This window comes from Brachionichthys hirsutus, chromosome 14 (genome assembly GCF_040956055.1).
Source record: "Brachionichthys hirsutus isolate HB-005 chromosome 14, CSIRO-AGI_Bhir_v1, whole genome shotgun sequence".
In the NCBI taxonomy this organism is placed as follows: domain Eukaryota; kingdom Metazoa; phylum Chordata; class Actinopteri; order Lophiiformes; family Brachionichthyidae; genus Brachionichthys; species Brachionichthys hirsutus.
The window spans coordinates 326,609-351,227 of NC_090910.1; the positions used below are offsets into that span (position 1 = coordinate 326,609).

The 24,619-nt window shown below is 43.7% G+C and overlaps 3 protein-coding genes across 3 annotated transcripts in view; all 3 read right to left on the reverse strand.

Moving 5' to 3' along the window:
* Positions 1–2,050: 2,050 nt before the first annotated feature.
* rgs9bp (regulator of G protein signaling 9 binding protein) lies at positions 2,051–7,126 on the reverse strand. The gene is made up of 3 exons (XM_068748155.1): positions 7,049–7,126; positions 2,943–3,249; positions 2,051–2,747 (listed from the first exon to the last, which is right to left on the reverse strand). The coding sequence occupies exons 1-3, from the start codon at positions 7,124–7,126 to the stop codon at positions 2,371–2,373; spliced, it is 762 nt and encodes a 253-aa protein (XP_068604256.1). The 3' UTR covers positions 2,051–2,370.
* A 1,926-nt stretch (positions 7,127–9,052) lies between these two features.
* On the reverse strand, positions 9,053–18,061 carry zgc:56231 (uncharacterized protein LOC406257 homolog). The gene is made up of 18 exons (XM_068748188.1): positions 17,996–18,061; positions 17,738–17,833; positions 16,607–16,726; positions 16,361–16,499; positions 16,100–16,284; positions 15,917–16,004; positions 15,637–15,813; positions 15,442–15,553; positions 15,312–15,374; positions 15,045–15,191; positions 14,205–14,370; positions 13,970–14,137; positions 13,179–13,318; positions 12,896–13,061; positions 9,843–9,966; positions 9,692–9,762; positions 9,474–9,593; positions 9,053–9,365 (listed from the first exon to the last, which is right to left on the reverse strand). Exons 1-18 carry the CDS (start codon positions 18,059–18,061, stop codon positions 9,150–9,152), a joined length of 2,364 nt encoding a protein of 787 aa, XP_068604289.1. The 3' UTR covers positions 9,053–9,149.
* Positions 18,062–21,951: 3,890 nt separating this feature from the next.
* The window catches only part of rps20 (ribosomal protein S20), a 3,262-nt gene continuing 594 nt past the window's right edge, over positions 21,952–24,619 (reverse strand). The window contains exons 2-4 of the mRNA XM_068747951.1: positions 22,614–22,713; positions 22,369–22,442; positions 21,952–22,168 (exon numbers count right to left, since the gene is read on the reverse strand). Of these exons, the coding sequence (XP_068604052.1) occupies positions 21,968–22,168; positions 22,369–22,442; positions 22,614–22,713 (375 nt within the window). The 3' untranslated portion in view covers positions 21,952–21,967. The remainder of the gene's footprint in view (positions 22,169–22,368; positions 22,443–22,613; positions 22,714–24,619) is intronic.

Consider the following 24,619-nt stretch of genomic DNA (forward strand, 5'->3'; position numbering starts at 1 on the left):
GTACGTCCATAGAAAAAGACGTCATTGGAGAGAGAGAGAGAGCTCCCGCCAGATTCACCTTTTAAAACAGTCGTAAACCGGAAACAGGAAACAGGAAGTAAACGTAAAGTGCACAAAACAGTCACAAAATAGAACTACATTTGCAACAATGTCAAACAACTAGAAAACGACAATCAGAGATTGCAGACCCCGCCTCCAAAAGACTATTGGATCTTGTGAGACAGTAAACAGGGCTTCCGGATCAGAGGGGCCAAACCTGCTCTAGCTTGCTGCTCCGGAACGTACTACAAGACTCCTTCTGGACTCTTTTTCCCATCATGCCATTCGTGTCCCTCCCTCTTAAAGTGGCAGTTTACAGCACAGGCACAATTCCTGACGTAAAAATAATTCTAGAATCTGGATCCAGATCCGGATCAACGCCATTCTCGGGGAGGACCGAGCCACGGACAGAACCTTGCTTGTGTAAAAATTTAAAGTTGATTGGGTTACTAGTTTTTGAGTTATGCGCTCGGACAGACAGACAAACAAACAAACAAACAAACAAACAGACAAACGCACCCAATTGCAATACCCTCGTCTCCTCTTCGGCGAGGGTAATAAACAGAACTGAAATGAGAATGAGATCCCATATTCCAACACTGTTGCGCAAGATTTTTGTTTTTTTTAAAGAAAACTAGAAAACGACAATCAGAGATTGCAATACCCTCGCCTCCGCTTCGGCGAGGGTATTAAGATTGGAACATTGAAGGTGTATACTGTCCGTTACTTTAAAAAATCGGTATTGGTGAACATCGGAATCGGCCAAAACAATTGTAATCGGTTCACCCCTACTTAGCTCATATCTGTATCATAATACAATTAAAGAATTGTAACTTGTTTGTGTGTGTATTCCGTGTTTGTTTGTTTTTTGTACTGTATTTTCTCCGGTCTCCCGTATTAGCTTAGCCTACGTTATCCATGCCTGGGAAACATGAGAAATTGCTAAACATCCGCATTGTGTTATTTCGCGTGGGTCGGAAAGGCGTGAATGACGAGAGTACGTGTGTTGGATTTATTCGCTGTGCTGCAGACGTTAAAACGTAACGGATGAAGAGGACATTAATTAAAATCATGCCGAGAACAATGTCATTCTCTCCTGAATTAGCGGACACCTTTAATGCACAGTTATATCTCAAGCCATGTCAGACTAAAGGACTCCATTGATTGTAAGGTATTTAAATGTTACTAACCTGTAACCTGTCCATGATAGTGCGTGCTTCTGTTCGGGTTTCCTATATTAATATCCATGTGATAAATGCTGCCCTTGTTGGGCCCGGGATGACAGTATGGAGGTTTCACGCACGCCAGGTCCACTCCAGCACCTATCGGAACTCGACACGAGCGTTAACTCCTCCCAGACCTTGGTGATCCAGACTTTCCTCTAGAGGCTGATGTGAACCTGGTGTATTGGGACAACTCTTGGTGATGATTGGATGAAGGGGTAGAATTAAGGAGCACAAATAAATCCATTGCACTTTCTTCTCAGAACACTGTGTATTTGTCACTTTGTGTTTGTTCATGTTGTATGTTCACTGCGGTGTGCACAGCCCTCTACGGCGGTAAGCAGGTAATAAAATCAATAAAATAGGAATAGGCTAGTCTGCCAAGAGGGCAGGTGACGGTCACATTCACTATCAGAATAAAAAGCATAGAATCTAGCAGAGACTGACGTTGTGTACGAATGCAGACAAAAAAAAAAGAAACGAGTGAAATCGAAGATTTAAACTGGATCAAAATTTCACACAAACCCTCCTAGCTTCTTTATCTCTACATACTTTGTGGTAATCACACTCACATATTAATCACATATAAAGCATCACACATTAACTGATACATGATAGCAAGCAGTTAGGGCCCATCCCAGGAGGAGGGTGTACAGAAAGACTAGAAAAGGCCCACTGACGGCGTAAAATCCATTTTTATCTTGAGTTCCTGTTGCATTGTAATTGAAAACAGCTCCACCAGTAAGTTGATTCTTATTTCATGAACCCATCGTTTATTTTCTGCAGGACTGATTATATGCAAAATACACTTATCAAAGTCTATTTAACTTATTACAGTATCAACAACAAAACACGAGCATCTACATTTTCTCAATGGCAACAAGGAGCAAAATCCTTTCGTCTTTTTTATACATGATTCCTTTCCAAGCCAGTCAACGGAATGTTTAGAAGAAAAGGAAAATATAAGCTTTGTGTTTTTACGTTTTTCCCAGTCAGCCCGCCATCTGTGACAGAGTGAATTAGTTTCTGTTCTTGATGGCAGCTTTGACTTAAAACAGTTACTGGCCGAGATTTACTGTAGTTTCCCCCTAAAAAATTAAGGTTGTGCTCATGAGAAAAAAACAATACAGACAGACAACGCGGCTGCCCCCAGAACAACAACAACAAGCAACAACAAGAACACAAAGATGTGATTGGGCTGGGGGAGGGGCCGGTGTCCAGGCTGCTCGTCGACAGCGCTGTCCACGCTGTCCACGCTGTCCACGCTGCTGAGAGGCTCCGCCTGCTGCCGTCGGCGGGGCTCCACCGCCCAGCGCAGCACGTTCACCTTCATCTCCATGTCCTCTATCATTTGGTCCAGTCGCTCGATCTCCCGCTCCATGCTGCGGCGCTCCTCGCGCTCCAGGCCATCGGCGAGGGTCGGCCATTGAGCTTCTCTCAGCTCTGGAAGGCTGAGCGCCCGAGCCGCGACCCCGCTGCCCCCTCCTGAAGGGCCAGAAGTCAACCCATCCAAATTAGGACTTTGAACAAAACACTTTGTCAATGAATATCTCGTAAATATATTTATACCTGACCCCGAGCTGTTGGCGCATCAGAATCAAGGAGGAGCTTCGCCTGGCTCCTCCTTGATTCTGATGCTAACGAGCATCCCTACGCATTACGTCCAGTGCTCGGGTTTACCTCGTAGGCCAGTTTTCACCAGGGGGGCGGCGTTGGCCAGAGAGAAGATGTCCCCCATTTTAAATACTTTACACATGTCCATGTGGAGAAGCTCCAGGCAGGAGGAGAAGGCCACCCACAGGAGCTCAAACTCCTTCTTCCGCTCCTCGGGCACGCTCCTATCTCGGAGATGCGAGGTCAGACGCTGACAGATGGCCACGGCCAGCTTCTGGGCCTTCTCTCGCGTCTGCCTCAGTTCGTCCCGGAGCTGCAGGCTGTCTGTGCCCCCCCCGACACACGAGGCCAGGTGCCTGTAGCACGCGACCACCTGCACGAAGGAAAGAGCAGAGCAAGGCACTTCTGATTCATATTAACACCAACGCATTTAACACCAACGCATTTAACACCAACGCATTTAACACCAACGCATTTAACACCAACGCATTTAACACTAACGCATTTAACACTAACGCATTTAACACCAACGCATTTAACACCAGCGCATTTAACACCAGCGCATTTAACACCAACGCATTTAACACCAACGCATTTAACACCAGCGCATTTAACACCAACGCATTTAACACCAACGCATTTAACACCAACGCATTTAACACCAACGCATTTAACACCAACACATTTAACACCAACGCATTTAACACCAACGCATTTAACACCAACGCATTTAACACCAACGCATTTAACACTAACGCATTTAACACCAACGCATTTAACACCAACGCATTTAACACCAACGCATTTAACACCAACGCATTTAACACCAACGCATTTAACACTAACGCATTTAACACCAACGCATTTAACACCAACACATTTAACACCAGCACATTTAACACCAGCGCATTTAACACCAACGCATTTAACACCAACGCATTTAACACCAACGCATTTAACACCAGCGCATTTAACACCAACGCATTTAACACCAGCGCATTTAACACCAACGCATTTAACACCAACGCATTTAACACCAACGCATTTAACACCAACGCATTTAACACCAACGCATTTAACACCAACACATTTAACACTAACATTTAACACTAACATTTAACACCAACACATTTAACACCAACGGATTTAACACCAACGCATTTAACACCAGCGCATTTAACACCAACGCATTTAACACCAACGCATTTAACACCAACGCATTTAACACCAACGCATTTAACACCAACGCATTTAACACCAACGCATTTAACACCAACGCATTTAACACCAACGCATTTAACACCAACGCATTTAACACCAACGCATTTAACACCAACGCATTTAACACCAACGCATTTAACACCAACGCATTTAACACCAACGCATTTAACACCAACGCATTTAACACCAACGCATTTAACACTAACACATTTAACACCAACGCATTTAACACTAACGCATTTAACACCAACGCATTTAACACCAACGCATTTAACACCAACGCATTTAACACCAACGCATTTAACACCAACGCATTTAACACCAACGCATTTAACACTGACATTTAACACTAACACATTTAACACCAACGCATTTAACACCAACGCATTTAACACCAACGCATTTAACACCAACGCATTTAACACCAACGCATTTAACACCAACACATTTAACACCAACACTTAACACCAACACTTAACACCAACACATTTAACACCAACGGATTTAACACCAACGCATTTAACACCAACGCATTTAACACCAACGCATTTAACACCAACGCATTTAACACCAACGCATTTAACACCAACGCATTTAACACCAACGCATTTAACACCAACGCATTTAACACCAACGCATTTAACACCAACGCATTTAACACCAACGCATTTAACACCAACGCATTTAACACCAACGCATTTAACACCAACGCATTTAACACCAACGCATTTAACACCAACGCATTTAACACCAACGCATTTAACACCAACGCATTTAACACCAACGCATTTAACACCAACGCATTTAACACCAACGCATTTAACACCAACACATTTAACACCAACGCATTTAACACCAACGCATTTAACACCAACGCATTTAACACCAACGCATTTAACACCAACGCATTTAACACCAACGCATTCAACACTAACGCATTCAACACCAACGCATTTAACACCAACGCATTTAACACCAACGCATTTAACACCAACGCATTTAACACCAACGCATTTAACACCAACGCATTTAACACCAACGCATTTAACACCAACGCATTTAACACCAACGCATTTAACACCAACGCATTTAACACCAACGCATTTAACACCAACGCATTTAACACCAACGCATTTAACACCAACACATTTAACACTAACACATTTAACACCAACACATTTAACACCAACACATTTAACACCAACGCATTTAACACCAACGCATTTAACACCAACGCATTTAACACCAACACATTTAACACTAACACATTTAACACCAACGCATTTAACACCAACGCATTTAACACCAACGCATTTAACACCAACACATTTAACACCAACACATTTAACAACACATTTAACACCAACACATTTAACACTAACACATTTAACACTAACACATTTAACACCAACACATTTAACACCAGCACATTTAACAACACATTTAACACTAACACATTTAACACTAACACATTTAACACCAACACATTTAACACCAACACATTTAACACCAGCACATTTAACAACACATTTAACACTAACACATTTAACACTAACACATTTAACACTAACACATTTAACACTAACACATTTAACACTAACACATTTAACACTAACACATTTAACACTAACACATTTAACTCTAAAGCTGCTCGCAGGGATTAAATAACTGCTGCATCAGCAAGTGTTGCTTTCATCTCAAACATTATGAATAATCTCCTTATCATTGATCCACTTCTAGATAAGCCGAAACAACCTTGTCCACTCAGATGAGGATCGGAGCGCAGAGAACAAAGATAGTATTCTTTAATATATTATATTGTGTGTCTGCTCTGTGTATTCGTTTTATTTACAATATTGATTGAAGTATTTTGCAAGACTTCAGCCTTTGTAATTGCTGCTCTGAGCCCTAATATGTACCGTGTCATGTTATACACATATACATGAAGGATGTACATTTTAGAAATGCATTATTTCGTGACCCATACGCAGTGAAGACATTTTATCATCTCAATCTGCAACTAAAGCTAAAGAACATAACATTTAGAAAATATTTCGTAATCAATAATGAAACACTTTCTTAGCACGTTGGAAAAATTAGTTTACAATAGAATAATATTAGACATATAGTACATAATAGTTCAAACGAAATACATACCAGTGACTTATAATAAATAAAGGCAGGAACGGCCTCTGACCCAGATAGCAGGCGGCTCACAAAGGGAACCAAGAAACCCTGAGAGTGCCTTTTTAGCCGCAGGGATAAGACGACGGGTCGACAAGACGTCGGCTCGTGTGTGAAACACAAAAGAGTCGGAGTCGGCATGTAGAAAGACCGACGTGTGTGAGAGGATTCATCCTGCTGTTCCACAGTACGAAGGGCCTCAGACAGGACGTGTGACTGTACTTGCACTGTAATACACGCTACTGTCTGACCGTACTTGTACTCTAATACACGCTACTGTCTGACCGTACTTGTACTCTAATACACGCTACTGTCTGACCGTACTTGTACTCTAATACACGCTACTGTCTGACCGTACTTGTACTCTAATACACGCTACTGTGTGACCGTACTTGTACTCTAATACACGCTACTGTGTGACTGTACTTGTACTCTAATACACGCTACTGTGTGACTGTACTTGTACTGTAATACATACTACTGTTGACTGTACTTGTACTGTAATACATACTACTGTTGACTGTACTTGTACTGTAATACATACTACTGTTGACTGTACTTGTACTGTAATACATACTATTGTTGACTGTACTTGTACTGTAATACACGCTACTGTGTGACTGTACTTGTACTCTAACATTCTAATATATTCATCACCAGTATTTATATACAGATGCTATTAAAAACATTGCCTCTCTCTCGGTGCTTATTTAATTACGATGAATAAATGAATGTATTTCCCTCAATAGTGAATGAAAGCAGCTCACCTTCATCAAAGAACCCAGCAGAGCTCTCAGGTCAGGCGACGCCCCGTCTGTGTCCACTCTGTTACGGACCAAAGGCATGAGGACAGCGTCGTCCAGAGTCTCACGGCCACGGGAGGCGCTGGACGCCCCTGTCCCTCGCTCCTCCTCTTCCCCGCTCCTCCTCCTCTCCCTCGCTCCTCCTCTTCCCCGCTCCTCCTCCTCTCCCCTCCTCCTCTCCCTCACTCCTCCTCCTCCTCCTCCTCCTCCTCTCCCTCGCTCCTCCTCCTCCTCCTCCTCTCCCTCCTCCACAGCCACACGATGCGTTGCAATATTCCATTCCACGCACGAAACTGCAACCGCAGGCCCAAAACATGCGTTCGGTGCTAAAAGGTCCCGCAAAGTGACAGAGAGAGAAAAGTTGAAGACATTTTGTTAATAAACGGACGTAACCCTTAAGCCAGACATGGGCAAACCCAGGCCCGGGGGCCATATGCGGGCCGTTGGTCTTTTTAATCCGGCCCGCCAAACTTGTCCAAATTATATCATTAAATAAAATTGTATTATAATTAAAGCTCATTCATTTGACCTTTTCCCTGTAATGCTGCCTGTAAAAGGCCAAATCCTTAATGCAATAGCCTTCATGTGTCATTTATATTAGCTCACACAAACACTCCATCCATCTGTTCTTGGTCCGGCCCATTTGTCAAATGTTAGAACCTAATGTGGCCCGCGAGTCAAAAGGTTTGCCCAGCCCTGCCTTAAGCAGAGTGCTAATCTTCTTTGGACTGACAGGCTAACACTAGCAGCTAATCTCGTTAACTATGACTGGGACCCAGAAGAGCAGCAGGCTGGGGGGGGGGGCAGAACTTAGAGGAGAGAACGTCCTGTTTCATTTAGCATTTAACTGGACATTCTTCTTGTCCCGCTAGAGGTCCCCACAGCAACCCAACGTTCTCCACTTCACCCTGTCCTTTGCATCGTCCTCCCCAACACCAGCCACTCTCATGTCCTCCCTCACTACGTCCATGTCTCTTCTCCTGGGTCGTCCTCTAGCCCTGTCCTTTGCATCGTCCTCCCCAACACCAGCCACTCTCATGTCCTCCCTCACTTCTTGTGGTGGGAGGTTCTGGTCCGGATGGACCGTAGCCTCCTGCCTGAGGGGAGAGGGTCAAAGAGTCCATGTCCAGGGTGAGAAGGGTCGGCTGTGATCCGACCTGCACGCCTCCGAGTCCTGGAGATATGCAGGTCCTGGAGCGATGGCAGCTTGCAGCTGATCACCTTCTCCGCAGCACGTACAATGCGCTGCAGTCTGTGTCTGTTCCTGGTGGTGGCGCCAGCGTACCACACGGTGATGGAGGAGGTGAGGACGCACTCCACGATGGAGTTGTAGAACTGCACCAACATCTGGGTCGGCAGCTTGAGTTTCCTCAGCTGCCGCAGGAAGTACATCCTCTGCTGAGCCTTCTTGGTGAGGGAGCTGATGGTCGGCTCCCCCTTGAGGTCCCGGGTGATGGTGGTGCCCAGGAAGCGGAAAGAGTTGCCAAGAGTCAGCTCAGGTGGCTGCAGTTATCTACAGCATTTTGGATGCCTCCGTTACGGATGTCCCACCGGGAGGAGTCCTCGGGGAAGTCCTCGGACACGCTAGAGAGATTAGGTCTCAGGTAGAGCTGGAGGTGTCGTCTGGGGCGAGGGAGGTCCAGAAATCCCTGCTGAGACCATTGGATGGACTTCGTGTTAATGCAAGCAAGGCAATGGCCCGTTCACATTGGCGGTTGTCACGCCACCAAGTGTAGATGCCCAACTAACGACGCATCACAAGCTTGGATACCAAATAGTTGCTCGTCGACTGCTCGATCAGCATTTTGGACAATGGTCAAGTTGCAACACTCAAGCTCGTCATTCTGAACAGAATATACTTTAGTTTTTATGTGCAAAACATCATAAAATAATCATAAATCAAGATGATCAAGCAAGAGTCAACTGAGAAAAAAACCGTAATAAGGATCCTGCTTCAGAATTTGACGTTCAGTTTGAGTAATTTGATTTTATTAAGTAAATTAGAAACACAAAACACCAACAAACACAGTTGTTGCAATTTTTAAAAACGGAACGGATTTAATCGTCACTGGTTTGCAGTCCGAACGGTTCTCCTCAGGATTCGGCCCGTCGCACACGCCCGCGGGGAAGTTACCGCCTCCCGGATGTCGGCAAGCAGGCCTCGTTTGGTCTTAGGAGGCACCGGGGAGCTCTGGGAGAGCTTAGCGAGTTCCGCTCTCAGTGAAGCCATCTCCCTTTCCTGGTCAATGTTCTGCTGCGAGACGGCCTCCATCGACTTAGTCTGGATTAAAAAAATACCATTTTCAACCTCGCCTGCTGTCGGTCCCCGCACTCAGTCAAGCAGTCAAGCATTCTATTTGACCTTGTTGCCTTCAGACTCCTGCCCCACCTGATCAGACGCCACCTTCTGCACCGCCTCCAGGTGAGCACATTTCTCCAGGAAGCCATCCCTGACCTTTTTCAGTGTTTCATTGAGCTCCATTAGCCGTTTTTCTAGGGACAAAATCAACTGAAACAAACATCATATGTCAACTTAAGGAAGCAATGAAATGACCAGCCTGACCAAACCTTTGCTGGAGGCACCGTCTCAGGTCCGTTTCATTTTACCTCTTGTTTATCGTCGCACATCTTTCTCAAGGCATAGTTTTCTTTGTCGAGTGATTTACTTTGATCGTCCACTGTGGGTACAGAATGAACTGAAGTTGCTCGGAACTTACTTTATGGTGTTTCCGGATAGAGAAAGATGCCGAGCGCTTACCGGCTGCTCCTGTTGCTTTGTATGGTTGAGTTTGGCACGACTGGTTTACTGTTGGAGCTGCACACGCTCTCCCTCCGATACCGGACGTCAAGCTCTCCAACGCTGACACTTTACGTTTCAACACCTAGATTGAGCAAAAGCTTGGAACTCATTGAGCGCCTCATTTTGTGCCCCCCCGAGCACACGAAAGATTAAGGTCTCTTCTTTCATCAGAATGTTCCTACCATTCTTTGGTGGAGTTATTGCCCGTTGAAGAGAAGCCGATTTCATTGGCAGAGAATGTTTGGATTTCAAATAATGTCTCCAGACGTTAGTGGCACGCAAAGAGTTAAGTTGCAATAAGAAATTATAATAATCCTATTTCTGAGCTGGAACTTTGAAACTAGCTGAATCCACTCTGTAAGGTCGAGCTGGGTTAGGGTTAGGCAGCGGTCAAGGCTGTAACTCGGGGGGTCCCCAAACTACGGCCCGGCCCCATACAACACGAGTAGCCGGTGGGGGGTGCATTTAAGAGGGGTCATTAATTCAATCTTGCGTTTCCTAAAAATAATGTTGATAGTGAAGAATATATTAATATTATGAAGAAAAGCATTCTTCCTTTCGTTTGGGACAATTTTAACGATGATCACATACGACCAGAAAGTTAATGTTCAATGACGAACCCGGAAAGGGTTATTTAGTTATTATTTATTTTATTAGTGTTTATTTTATTAATAGTGTTATTATTTATTATATTAATAGTGGCATTATGTATTTTATTAATAGTGGCATTATGTATTTTATTAATAGTGGCATTATGTATTTTATTAATAGTGGCATTATGTATTTTATTAATAGTGGTGTTATGTATTTTATTAATAGTGGTGTTATCTATTTTATTAATGGTGGTATTATTTATTTTATTAGTGTTATTTATTTTATTAATAGTGGTATTTATTTTATTAATAGTGGTATTATTTATTTTGTTAATAGTGGTATTATTTATTTTGTTAATGGCGGTATTATTTATTTTATTAATAGTGGTATTTATTTTATTAATAGTGTTATTTGTTTTATTAATAGTGGTATTTATTTTATTAATAGTGGTATTTATTTTATTAATAGTGGTATTATTTATTTTATTAATAGTGGTATTTATTTTATTAATAGTGTTATTTGTTTTATTAATAGTGGTATTTATTTTATTAATAGTGGTATTTATTTTATTAATAGCGGTATTATTTATTTTATTAATAGTGGTATTTATTTTATTAATAGCGGTATTATTTATTTTATTAATAGTGGTATTTATTTTATTAATAGTGTTATTTGTTTTATTAATAGTGGTATTCATTTTATTAATAGTGGTATTTATTTTATTAATAGTGGTATTATTTATTTTATTAATAGTGTTATTTATTTTATTAATAGTGGTATTTATTTTATTAATAGTGGTATTATTTATTTTATTAATAGTGGTATTTATTTTATTAATAGTGGTATTTATTTTATTAATAGTGGTATTATTTATTTTATTAATAGTGTTATTTATTTTATTAATAGTGGTATTTATTTTATTAATAGTGGTATTTATTTTATTAATAGTGGTATTATTTATTTTATTAATAGTGGTATTATTTATTTTATTAATAGTGGTATTTATTTTATTAATAGTGGTATTTATTTTATTAATAGTGGTATTATTTATTTTATTAGTGTTATTTATTTTATTAATAGTGGTATTTATTTTATTAATAGTGGTATTATTTATTTTATTAATAGTGGTATTATTTATTTTATTAATAGTGGTATTATTTATTTTATTAATAGTGGTATTTATTTTATTAATAGTGGTATTATTTATTTTATTAATAGTGGTATTTATTTTATTAATAGTGGTATTATTTATTTTATTAATAGTGGTATTTATTTTATTAATAGTGGTATTATTTATTTTATTAATAGTGGTATTTATTTTATTAATAGTGGTATTTATTTTATTAATAGTGGTATTATTTATTTTATTAATAGTGTTATTTATTTTATTAATAGTGGTATTTATTTTATTAATAGTGGTATTTATTTTATTAATAGTGGTATTATTTGTTTTATTAATAGTGGTATTATTTATTTTATTAATAGTGGTATTTATTTTATTAATAGTGGTATTTATTTTATTAATAGTGGTATTATTTATTTTATTAATAGTGTTATTTATTTTATTAATAGTGGTATTTATTTTATTAATAGCGGTATTATTTATTTTATTAATAGTGGTATTTATTTTATTAATAGCGGTATTATTTATTTTATTAATAGTGGTATTTATTTTATTAATAGTGTTATTTGTTTTATTAATAGTGGTATTCATTTTATTAATAGTGGTATTTATTTTATTAATAGTGGTATTATTTATTTTATTAATAGTGTTATTTATTTTATTAATAGTGGTATTTATTTTATTAATAGTGGTATTATTTATTTTATTAATAGTGGTATTTATTTTATTAATAGTGGTATTTATTTTATTAATAGTGGTATTATTTATTTTATTAATAGTGTTATTTATTTTATTAATAGTGGTATTTATTTTATTAATAGTGGTATTTATTTTATTAATAGTGGTATTATTTATTTTATTAATAGTGGTATTATTTATTTTATTAATAGTGGTATTTATTTTATTAATAGTGGTATTATTTATTTTATTAATAGTGGTATTATTTATTTTATTAATAGTGTTATTTATTTTATTAATAGTGGTATTATTTATTTTATTAATAGTGGTATTTATTTTATTAATAGTGGTATTATTTATTTTATTAATAGTGGTATTTATTTTATTAATAGTGGTATTATTTATTTTATTAATAGCGTTATTTATTTCCTGACGAGGGTTATTTGGCTGCTGTCTAGAAAGCAATAAATGTTTAGGCCCCCCTCCCATCGTCACACTTTTCCTGTACAAACTGACCCCGGCCCCCCCATCAGAGAAGGGAGGAGTTATGTGGCCCCCACAGGACGCTTGGGGAGCCCTGCTCCAACTCAACACAGATCAAAGTCCTTTACAGCACCTCCACTTTCTCTTTTTCAGCGATGAATTCCTCCAGGCGTATGAAGTCGTCCTCCAGACTGCTCATGGCGCTCTGGTAGGCGTGCTCTTTAACAGCGTCCTTGTACATCTCAAACGTGTTCTCCAGCTTCTCCTGGTAGCTCTCCTTCAGCTCCTCCATCTGCTGACTTGACATTAAAGCAAACTTCAGTCATCAAAGGCAGGCTTGAGGAGTTCCGTTACAGGAGTTAGGGTTCGGGCTGCAGCTACGCGCAGCAACCCGGAGGCTCCTCAGCCAAGCTTACCTGCGGAGTTCCTCGCTTTCCATTAACTGGTGTAACATTGCATCTCCCATTTCCTTGCGAATCTCCACTTCCTGAATCAGATTCCTTCTCCTCTCAGCCAGGAGGTTTGTTCGCAGGTTCTCAATCACATCCCAAAGCTCCTGTGGAAGTTGTGAGATAGACATAAAAGGTGCGTCTCCTAAAAGGCTCCCGGTCGCCCGTCCAATGTTTGACAGCAGTAATTAGGGAAAATAAGAGATGGACTATTAATTAAGGATGTCCTGATCCGATTTCATAATTGGAAATCGGGCTCGATCAGAATGGGACATCAGCTCCCGATCAGAACTCTGATCTACGTGGATAATTAGGCTGCAGCACGACATCACTTCCTGGGACACTGTCGTCAAGCGGGACCCAACAGGGAAGAAGCTTGTGTCTGCGGTGTGGAAGTATTTTGGAGTGGTTGTCAAAAACCTTTGAATATTTTAAATATTCGTATTTAATATTTCCACGAGTCCAAAGTGGAGAAAGTTTTTACTTGAATGTTCAAGCTACGCCACAGATGTGCTCTGTTTCAGAGTTAAACGTTGAAATACGACAAAATAAAAAAGTAAGACATCCTGGATCTGTTTCTTCACTATTTTTCCTAGGTTTCATAGAAGTATCGGATCGGGACCCTATCGGTACAAAATCAAATGACCCTGAGGCGTAAAAACCCATAATCGGGACATCCCTAGTGAATAGCGCCGGGGAGGTAATGTGTAATGAAACTATACGCTAAAAGGCTGGATGAGACGGAGGCGCAGTTATACCTTCTGTGGCAGCAGCGACACGTCAGCCTCCGCCTCCTCCTCCTCCTCCTCCTCCTCCTCCTCCTCCTCCTCCTCCGACAGGCATCTCTCAATGGCCCCGTTCCTCAAAGGTTTGCCACTGTGGCCCAACAAACATGGAGGCTTGACTGACGTCTCTACCTGCACGACCTGCAGACGACGAGAGGGCTGAGGAGGCGTGCTGCAGCGAGACGCCTTCAGGCCCCGTCAGACCAACCTGTTTGGCAACAGCGGAGAACCTCATCACGTGCAGGGTCTCGTCGTAGACGGACGCACACTGGTTGATGTTGACGATCATCGACGCTTTCCCTTTGCCGCAGAAAACCGCTTGGAAGAGTTTGGTGAGCTTACTCTCCCTGAAGGGGACGTAGCTGCTCTTCGTTCTGAGGCACAAAGACAATCATCAGGACCGGCGCTCCCGCGGCGGACATGTTTGCAGGACTTTGTAATTCGCTCATGCAGTTGATGCATTTCGTTCACACTGCAGGCTGAAGTGACCCGAATCCGACTTGTTTTTGCCCCGATGCGACCCGCGTCCTGTCGTCATGCCAGTCCGATAGAAACCAATCCTCGATATGTGGTCCTAAATCCGATACGTATCCGATCCTCGGCCACGCGACCCCGGTCTGACCAGCGCGGTCGCATTTACCCGACATGCGTGTCCAGCATGCGCTCAAGGAAGCGGCGAGCCGGCGTGAAACGCTAACCACGGCGGACGATAACGCAGACGCTGGTCAGCGGAGGGAGAGCAACGCTCGGGGCGGGGGGGTCAGCCACAGGAACGGCTAGAAACCTGGCTCTTCCTTTTAACTCATTCAATGCCATTATCTTAAGATATTCTTTAGATGTGGCGCTGGGGGGGCCCCGGGGATCATTCTCAGGGTGCTGTTGTGGCTTGGGGTGATCTGGGGGGGCCCTGCTGCCGTTGTTGGGCCCGGGATAACTGTCCTGTCCTTAGGTGGAGGTTTTACGCATGCCAGGTCCACCACACCAGCACCTGTCAGAACCCGTATCGAGGGGGGGGGCATGAAGCAGCATTAGCATTAGCATTCTGTACCGGTCGGTCTGATTGTTGCGGAGGGCAGTGATGCATTTCCCCAGAATAAGCAGCGAGTTGTTAATGTTCCCAGCCTCCTTCAGCCTCTCTCCAAACGTCTTCGTTTTGTTACATCTCTCAGAGCCAGCCAGGTCGCAGAGAGAAAACCTGTGGGGGGGGGGGGGGACGGGGGGGGGGGATGCCTTAAACTACAAAACAACGTCACAAATGCAGCCAAAAAGAAAGCTGAACTAAAAACAATGACGGCAGCGAATGCCGAGAACTCACTCTGAGATCCACTGGAGGGCGCCGTCGTTGACCTTCAGTAACTTCATGGTAAATATGCTGTGACTGTCGGGGAAGCCGCTTTGAGTAGAACGAAACAGACACCAAACCGGCGCGCCGAAACGGAGCCGACCTTCTGCTGGACGACCGGTTCACCTTCGTCGACGCAGCACTTCTCCTCCTGTTTCCGTAGCGCATCAGCTTGCAGGCTTCGCTCCGGGTCTGGATGCCGATCCACCGGAGATCTGAGACGGATCCAAGCACACGCAGCGAGTCAAGCCTGAAGGCTCTGGACCCCCCGAGGCGCCACTCAAAGCCAGCCGTGCACCTTTAACGTAAGCGCTCCCTGCACCGTCGTTGCAGACCCGCAGAGCGGCGCGTCTCTTGGATCTGGGGCACGAGGGCTGCTGGAGCAGATCGTGCACACGCTCATTGTAGATTTCAAAGAACGCCACCCATAAGGCAAACTGGTTGCTGCCGGCCTCTGCTGGGCTGCTCGCCAGCTCTACAGGAGAATCGGAGAGAGCGAAGACAAACCGGTGCCACACGCATCCATCACACCGGCTACCGGCTCACACTCAAACGGGATCCACGTTAGCGGGGGCTACCAGTTTGCTCGTAGGATAAAGATGAGGGGGAGTTCCCGGGACTAGACAGAGACTCGGATCCACCGTGGGCTCTGACAGGATCACAGTCCTAGACGGGAGTCAGGAAGCATCGAGGTTACGACGTTACTGCAGCAGACGAACGGGGACGGGACAGGGCGGGGTTTGAACAGTCTGCCCGCTCACTTCTTTGATCGAGGCAAAAATAGCCGCTTTAGCACTTCTCTCCTGTTTGACTTGGTCAGGATCCAGATGCTGCACATCACTCCTGAGGTAGGGCTTCAGGTCCATCTCCATATACTGACGGCCTCTCATGAAGTCGAAGGTGGCGTCCAGCACGCGAGGAAGCACGCCGGGCTCTTTTGGAGTTCCTAAAAAAGACACCCCGGCATGCTGCACACTGGAAAAGGACCATCAAAGGACCAGGCCAGATGTTTCCACCCTTACCTTGGATGGTGTAGGTCTTCCCAGCATTCGTGACGCCGTAGCTGAATATCAGCGCATTCTTCCCGTCCAGGAAATCAATCATCTGGCTTTCGACAGTATTCTCAAACAGTTCCGACTGCGTGTTCTCCGATCCGAAAATCTACACGCCAACGGAAAGGTTATCGATGCAACAGGAAGACGTGTGTGCGACGGGACCCAAACCTCAATTAGAGACGCCCCCCCCCCCCCCACACACACACACCAGACCTGTGAGAAGCAGAACGTGTGGTGTGACGAGCCAACGCCCTTCTCGCTGCTCTTCATGGTGGCAGAACCCTTCGGTGCGTTTAGAGTCACCGTCCGGCTGTTTTCAATTACGACGCAGCCCTGGGGGGAGGAAGGGGGCGAATGTCAGCCGGCATGGAAAGCTAGGATGCGGCGCCCCCCTTTAAGGGCACCTCGGGAAGAGACGTTCTGTGTCGAGTGCATCGTTTCTGCAACACAATCGACAGAGATCATCATTTGCCGTATTTGGTTTTGTATTCCTCATACAGGGACAGCATTCAACTGACACCAACCACTAGGGGGCGATGCAACCCAGAAAGGATGCAATGCTCGTTGCCGTTCGCAGGGGGGGGCGACCAGCGGCTGTTCGTTTGTCCAAGACCTGCACGGTCATCACTTCCCTTTCCTTTCATTGGTTCACAGAAAGACAGTCCGTCTGCATCATGTGCTTTTAGCAGAAGCTAATCTCCACACGCACCCCGAGATGGGCTTTCATAAAGTTAGGCACGCACAATAAGACCTTCAGACACACTGTACAAAAGAGAATAAAATAAAACACTTTAACCTATAAAACCAAAATGAAAAAACAATTGTGCTTTTAGCAAAATGAGGAAGTCCGGTCTTCCTCGTCTCCCACCGTAGTCACGGCGAAGCCAAGCGCTACGCTGCGCAACGCAACGCTACGCTACGCAACGCTACGCTACGCAACGCAACGCAACGCTACGCTACGCTACGCAACGCAACGCTACGCTACGCAACGCAACGCTACGCTACGCAACGCAACGCTACGCAACGCAACGCTACGCAACGCTACGCTACGCAACGCAACGCACGCTACGTCATGTTTCCTCGTCTTCGCTTTCGACTGACCTTCCTTTGTCTAATCTCCGTCTCCGGATGTGCAGTTACACTTTAATCTAGTACGGCAAAAAAAGCATGTTCTCTGGTCACAGGCGCCCCCCCCCCCCGATATCGCACCGCCCCACTATTATAGGGTGCGGTGCTGGGCAGGCTAGTATTCCCGTTCAGCGTAGGAACCTATGGATGCTGCGGTGCTGGGCAGGCTAGTATTCCCGTTCAGGGTAGGAACCTATGGATGGTGCGGTGCTGCACCTGATCCTCGTTGTCAGAGAGTTCCTCTTTGGAGAAGGGCCTCACTCTGAGGTAAACCCTCATGGTCTGCTGCTCGGCGCCGGAGGACGCTTCATCCTACAGAGGACCAGAGACAAACTAAACCGAAAGGCTCAACGTGCATTTAATGGCATCGTCAATAAATGAACAGACACCCTCGATCAGCATCTCAGGATCCAAGGAGTCTCGCTCAAGAGTCGAGGACGACGTCCAATCTGAAGCGTCCTGAAGCAACATTACCTGCCGAGCCAGGGCGCTGACAGGCACGGGGACAGGCTCCACGAGGTCCGTGTCCTTCCTGCTCATCTCGAGAAGATGCCTGTAAGAAATAAAAGGACTGCTTCACATTCCTGTCCACGCAGAGACAAACGCTTCACATTCCAGTCCACGCAGAGACAAACGCTTCACATTCCTGTCCACGCAGAGACAAACGCTTCACATTCCAGTCCACGCAGAGACAAACGCTTCACATTCCAGTCCACGCAGAGACAAACGCTTCACATTCCAGTCCACGCAGAGACAAACGCTTCACATTCCAGTCCACGCAGAGACAAACGCTTCACATTCCAGTCCACGCAGAGACAAACGCTTCACATTCCAGTCCACGCAGAGACAAACGCTTCACATTCCAGTCCACGCAGAGACAAACGCTTCACATTCCAGTCCACGCAGAGACAAACGCTTCACATTCCAGTCCACGCAGAGACAAACGCTTCACATTCCAGTCCACGCAGAGACAAACGCTTCACATTCCAGTCCACGCAGAGACAAACGCTTCACATTCCAGTCCACGCAGAGACAAACGCTTCACATTCCAGTCCACGCAGAGACAAACGCTTCACATTCCAGTCCACGCAGAGACAAACGCTTCACATTCCAGTCCACGCAGAGACAAACGCTTCACATTCCAGTCCACGCAGAGACAAACGCTTCACATTCCAGTCCACGCAGAGACAAACGCTTCACATTCCAGTCCACGCAGAGACAAACGCTTCACATTCCAGTCCACGCAGAGACAAACGCTTCACATTCCAGTCCACGCAGAGACAAACGCTTCACATTCCAGTCCACGCAGAGACAAACGCTTCACATTCCAGTCCACGCAGAGACAAACGCTTCACATTCCAGTCCACGCAGAGACAAACGCTTCACATTCCTGTCCACGCAGAGACAAACGCTTCACATTCCAGTCCACGCAGAGACAAACGCTTCACATTCCAGTCCACGCAGAGACAAACGCTTCACATTCCAGTCCACGCAGAGACAAACGCTTCACATTCCAGTCCACGCAGAGACAAACGCTTCACATTCCTGTCCACGCAGAGACAAACGCTTCACATTCCAGTCCACGCAGAGACAAACGCTTCACATTCCAGTCCACGCAGAGACAAACGCTTCACATTCCAGTCCACGCAGAGACAAACGCTTCACATTCCAGTCCACGCAGAGACAAACGCTTCACATTCCAGTCCACGCAGAGACAAACGCTTCACATTCCAGTCCACGCAGAGACAAACGCTTCACATTCCTGTCCACGCAGAGACAAACGCTTCACGTTCCAGTCCACGCAGAGACAAACGCTTCACGTTCCAGTCCACGCAGAGACAAACGCTTCACATTCCAGTCCACGCAGAGACAAACGCTTCACATTCCAGTCCACGCAGAGACAAACGCTTCACATTCCAGTCCACGCAGAGACAAACGCTTCACATTCCAGTCCACGCAGAGACAAACGCTTCACATTCCAGTCCACGCAGAGACAAACGCTTCACATTCCAGTCCACGCAGAGACAAACGCTCCACATTCCAGTCCACGCAGAGACAAACGCTTCACGTTCCAGTCCACGCAGAGACAAACGCTTCACATTCCAGTCCACGCAGAGACAAACGCTTCACATTCCAGTCCACGCAGAGACAAACGCTTCACGTTCCTGTCCACGCAGAGACAAACGCTTCACGTTCCAGTCCACGCAGAGACAAACGCTTCACGTTCCAGTCCACGCAGAGACAAACGCTTCACGTTCCAGTCCACGCAGAGACAAACGCTTCACGTTCCAGTCCACGCAGAGACAAACGCTTCACGTTCCAGTCCACGCAGAGACAAACGCTTCACGTTCCAGTCCACGCAGAGACAAACGCTTCACGTTCCAGTCCACGCAGAGACAAACGCTTCACGTTCCAGTCCACGCAGAGACAAACGCTTCACGTTCCAGTCCACGCAGAGACAAACGCTTCACGTTCCAGTCCACGCAGAGACAAACGCTTCACATTCCAGTCCGCGCAGAGACAAACGCTTCACATTCCTGTCCACGCAGAGACAAACGCTTCACATTCCAGTCCACGCAGAGACAAACGCTTCACGTTCCAGTCCACGCAGAGACAAACGCTTCACATTCCAGTCCGCGCAGAGACAAACGCTTCACATTCCTGTCCACGCTCTGCCCGTAATCAGCTGACTGGCAGCAGCTGTGAAGCTCAACAAATCAGTGGGCGTGGCCAACCAGCTTAGAGAACGCCCCTGGATGCGTGTGTAACAGGTGCGTGTCAATACAGGTGGATACTATGGAGAGATGGGCGGTTGGAGCCTCAGATGAGGACCCTACTGGTGACATCTAGTGGCCACCTGCTGTTATAGCAGGATTTAGAAGTAGCTGTCTTCATTCTGAGAATCATTATCAACACATTAAAGCGTGCTTTGATCAACAGCCTTTGCAGTGACGTGCAGTCAGGGGAGGCAAGTGAGGCACAGCCTCACCTGTCATCATATAAAATCATGTATTTGTATTATTAAAAATAATATAAAAAGCATATAATATATAATATAACATCAGTGATATTATATTATATATTTTATGATTGTTTAATTTTTAATAATACAATTAGTGCATCACGTATTCTTGTGCTCAGCGGCATTAAAATACTGCAGAATGAGGCCATGTGTAATACCGCCTCCAGCCCATAGGAGACCCGTGAGTGATTCAGCCACTCATCAGCTGATCCGCTCGTTCAGACGGGCTTGTGAACACGGAAGCGCTGGCTGTCTGGACGTGAAGCAAGAACCCGTGTTTTCTGCTTTTCTTGCCTTCTTTTCTCAACTTCTGACGATGTCTGGACTCGGATGGGATATTACGACATGAAGAATTTACCGAGAAGCCTCCAAACGAGCAGCGACCGCGTATTCATGGTCAAATTGCGGGACCGATTCGAGCAGAACCGCGGCGGACTGGGCCTGACAGAGTCCATTAGATGTGAACGAGTGTTCTGTAACGTTCTGGAGAACATGAGCTGTTAAATGAAGAACAGCTTTTCCTCCATCGCTGGCATATCTCTGCCGTTCCGTTCCGTTCCGTTCCGTTCTCTCTCTCTCTCTCCGCAGCCCCAGCTGGACAGGGACACACCCCCTCATCCCGTCTCAGAACATGTGTTTAACAGTTAAACATCAGTTAAACTTTAACTGATCAACACACGCATCCACACACATCCAACGCTGCACGCACACTGATACGCAGAGTTGAATAATTTCATTAAATCTCTTGTAAATACGCAGATTATGTGTGGTCTCCCCTTTTTGTCATAAACTGATGAGCCAGGTTTGTGACAATATGTAAAAAATGCTGGTACGAATTTTTAAACAAAACACGTTAAATGTTGCCAAACAAATGATGAACAAGCTGTAGGTTCATTGATTAGTAAATCTGATCACCTCACCAGACATGAACCTCACCGCACGTCACTGAGCCTTTGATTCCACTTGTGCACTTTTTGTTCTGCTTGTGCGTTGACTGAATTGTGGCGCCTCTGCTGGCTGTGAAACGAACTGCACCGCATGGGGATAATAACGTTTCTGATTCTGATTGGCCTTTTAAAATAAGTTAATTCAAGCTGCCGGATCGTCACACGAAGAATCCACATCGAGGTATTTTCCCTCCAAATATCAGACGTGAGCATCGATTGTCTGAAACTGTACATGTTTTCCTGTTCCAACGTTCGGACGGGAGAGCAGCAGGAGAGCATTTTAACGTCAACGCGTCCTCGTCTCAGCCGGAATCCATCAACACGGAACAAAGCGCAGACGTTCAGCGACCCAAGCCGCAGATAACCACGTACACGTTCAGATATTTAACGAATCAGTACGTCTGTCAGCTCCACCTCAGCGGAGGCTCATATTTCACGCGGCTAAGAAACGAGTCGGTAACTTCCTTATTCAGCTCTTTATTGCGTCTCCATCGTATACGCGTCTGCGATGGTGACTTCGACCTCGACCCCCGGCTCGATGCTGATGGAGGTGATCTGCTTCACGATCTCAGACGGGCTGTGCAGATCGATCAGGCGCTTGTGGATCCTCATCTGGAAGCGATCCCACGTCTTGGACCCTTCGCCACACGGCGTCTTCCTGGTGGTGATGCGCAGAGTCTGACGGGGGTCGAGAGACAAGACTGAACAGCGTTTCCAGAACAAAGCATTCCCAGAGCCTGAAGCGCATCAGAACGGGCCCCCATCCTGCCCCTCCAGAATATCTGAACCCGGTCAGGCCCGTCAGAGGAAATGCAGTTTATTGATCTGTCCAGACGCTCCTTTAACGGGACAGTCCCGATCGATTAGTGCTTCAGTACCTTGGTCGGCATGCGGACCGGACCCTTCACCTTCAGGCTCTTCTCTTTCGCTCCACGGATCAAATCAGCACAGACTGGGAAGAAGTTTAGAAAGTACAACTTAACACAGAGCCGGCCAATCAGGAAGCCCGACGGCGCGGAGGCCCGGCTCAGAATAGCGTATAGCGTCCTCAGGGTTGGTCGGAGGCGATTCTATCCTCACGGCTCGGGCCTACGGTCGCCGCTGCACGCCTCGGCCGACTCACCCTTCTCCAGGGACTTGACGTTGCGGCTGGTGAGGGTGATCCGGATGCGATGAATGGCGGCCTCAGTCTCCACGGGCGCCTTCCCAGAGTCCTTGAACGCCTGCGGCGAGCGAAAGACCAGACCGGAATGAGCCAATCGGGCACGGCCCGTTTCCAAGTACAAAGTACGAGTACCGCCAAAGTACTGCATGCTGAATAAATAACCAGACGAGTACTTCAGTCTGCCCACGTTGTGATTTACACCAAACATCTCAGTTTCTCTTTACTTTTAGAGTCCTTGATGAAAACAAGCTTTTATATTTAGTGTAGAAGTTATTCACATTAACGCTAATGGAGGATTCTTGTTTTATATTATTAGTGTATTAGTTATTCACATTAATGCTAATGGAGGATTCTTGTTTTATATTATTAGTGTATTAGTTATTCACATTAACGCTAATGGAGGATTCTTGTTTTATATTATTAGTGTATTAGTTATTCACATTAACTAATGGAGGATTCTTGTTTTATATTATTAGTGTATTAGTTATTCACATTAACGCTAATGGAGGATTCTTGTTTTATATTATTAGTGTATTAGTTATTCACATTAATGCTAATGGAGGATTCTTGTTTTATATTATTAGTGTATTAGTTATTCACATTAACTAATGGAGGATTCTTGTTTTATATTATTAGTGTATTAGTTATTCACATTAATGCTAATGGAGGATTCTTGTTTTATATTATTAGTGTATTAGTTATTCACATTAACGCTAATGGAGGATTCTTGTTTTATATTATTAGTGTATTAGTTATTCACATTAATGCTAATGGAGGATTCTTGTTTTATATTATTAGTGTATTAGTTATTCACATTAACGCTAATGGAGGATTCTTGTTTTATATTATTAGTGTATTAGTTATTCACATTAACTAATGGAGGATTCTTGTTTTATATTATTAGTGTATTAGTTATTCACATTAATGCTAATGGAGGATTCTTGTTTTATATTATTAGCGTATTAGTTATTCACATTAACTAATGGAGGATTCTTGTTTTATATTATTAGTGTATTAGTTATTCACATTAATGCTAATGGAGGATTCTTGTTTTATATTATTAGTGTATTAGTTATTCACATTAACGCTAATGGAGGATTCTTGTTTTATATTATTAGTGTATTAGTTATTCACATTAACGCTAATGGAGGATTCTTGTTTTATATTATTAGTGTATTAGTTATTCACATTAACGCTAATGGAGGATTCTTGTTTTATATTATTAGTGTATTAGTTATTCACATTAACTAATGGAGGATTCTTGTTTTATATTATTAGTGTATTAGTTATTCACATTAATGCTAATGGAGGATTCTTGTTTTATATTATTAGTGTATTAGTTATTCACATTAACGCTAATGGAGGATTCTTGTTTTATATTATTAGTGTATTAGTTATTCACATTAACTAATGGAGGATTCTTGTTTTATATTATTAGTGTATTAGTTATTCACATTAACGCTAATGGAGGATTCTTGTTTTATATTTAGTGTATTAGTTATTCACATTAACGCTAATGGAGGATTCTTGTTTTATATTATTAGTGTATTAGTTATTCACATTAACGCTAATGGAGGATTCTTGTTTTATATTATTAGTGTATTAGTTATTCACATTAACTAATGGAGGATTCTTGTTTTATATTATTAGCGTATTAGTTATTCACATTAACGCTAATGGAGGATTCTTGTTTTATATTATTAGTGTATTAGTTATTCACATTAACGCTAATGGAGGATTCTTGTTTTATATTATTAGTGTATTAGTTATTCACATTAACGCTAATGGAGGATTCTTGTTTTATATTATTAGTGTATTAGTTATTCACATTAACGCTAATGGAGGATTCTTGTTTTATATTATTAGCGTATTAGTTATTCACATTAACTAATGGAGGATTCTTGTTTTATATTATTAGTGTATTAGTTATTCACATTAACTAATGGAGGATTCTTGTTTTATAT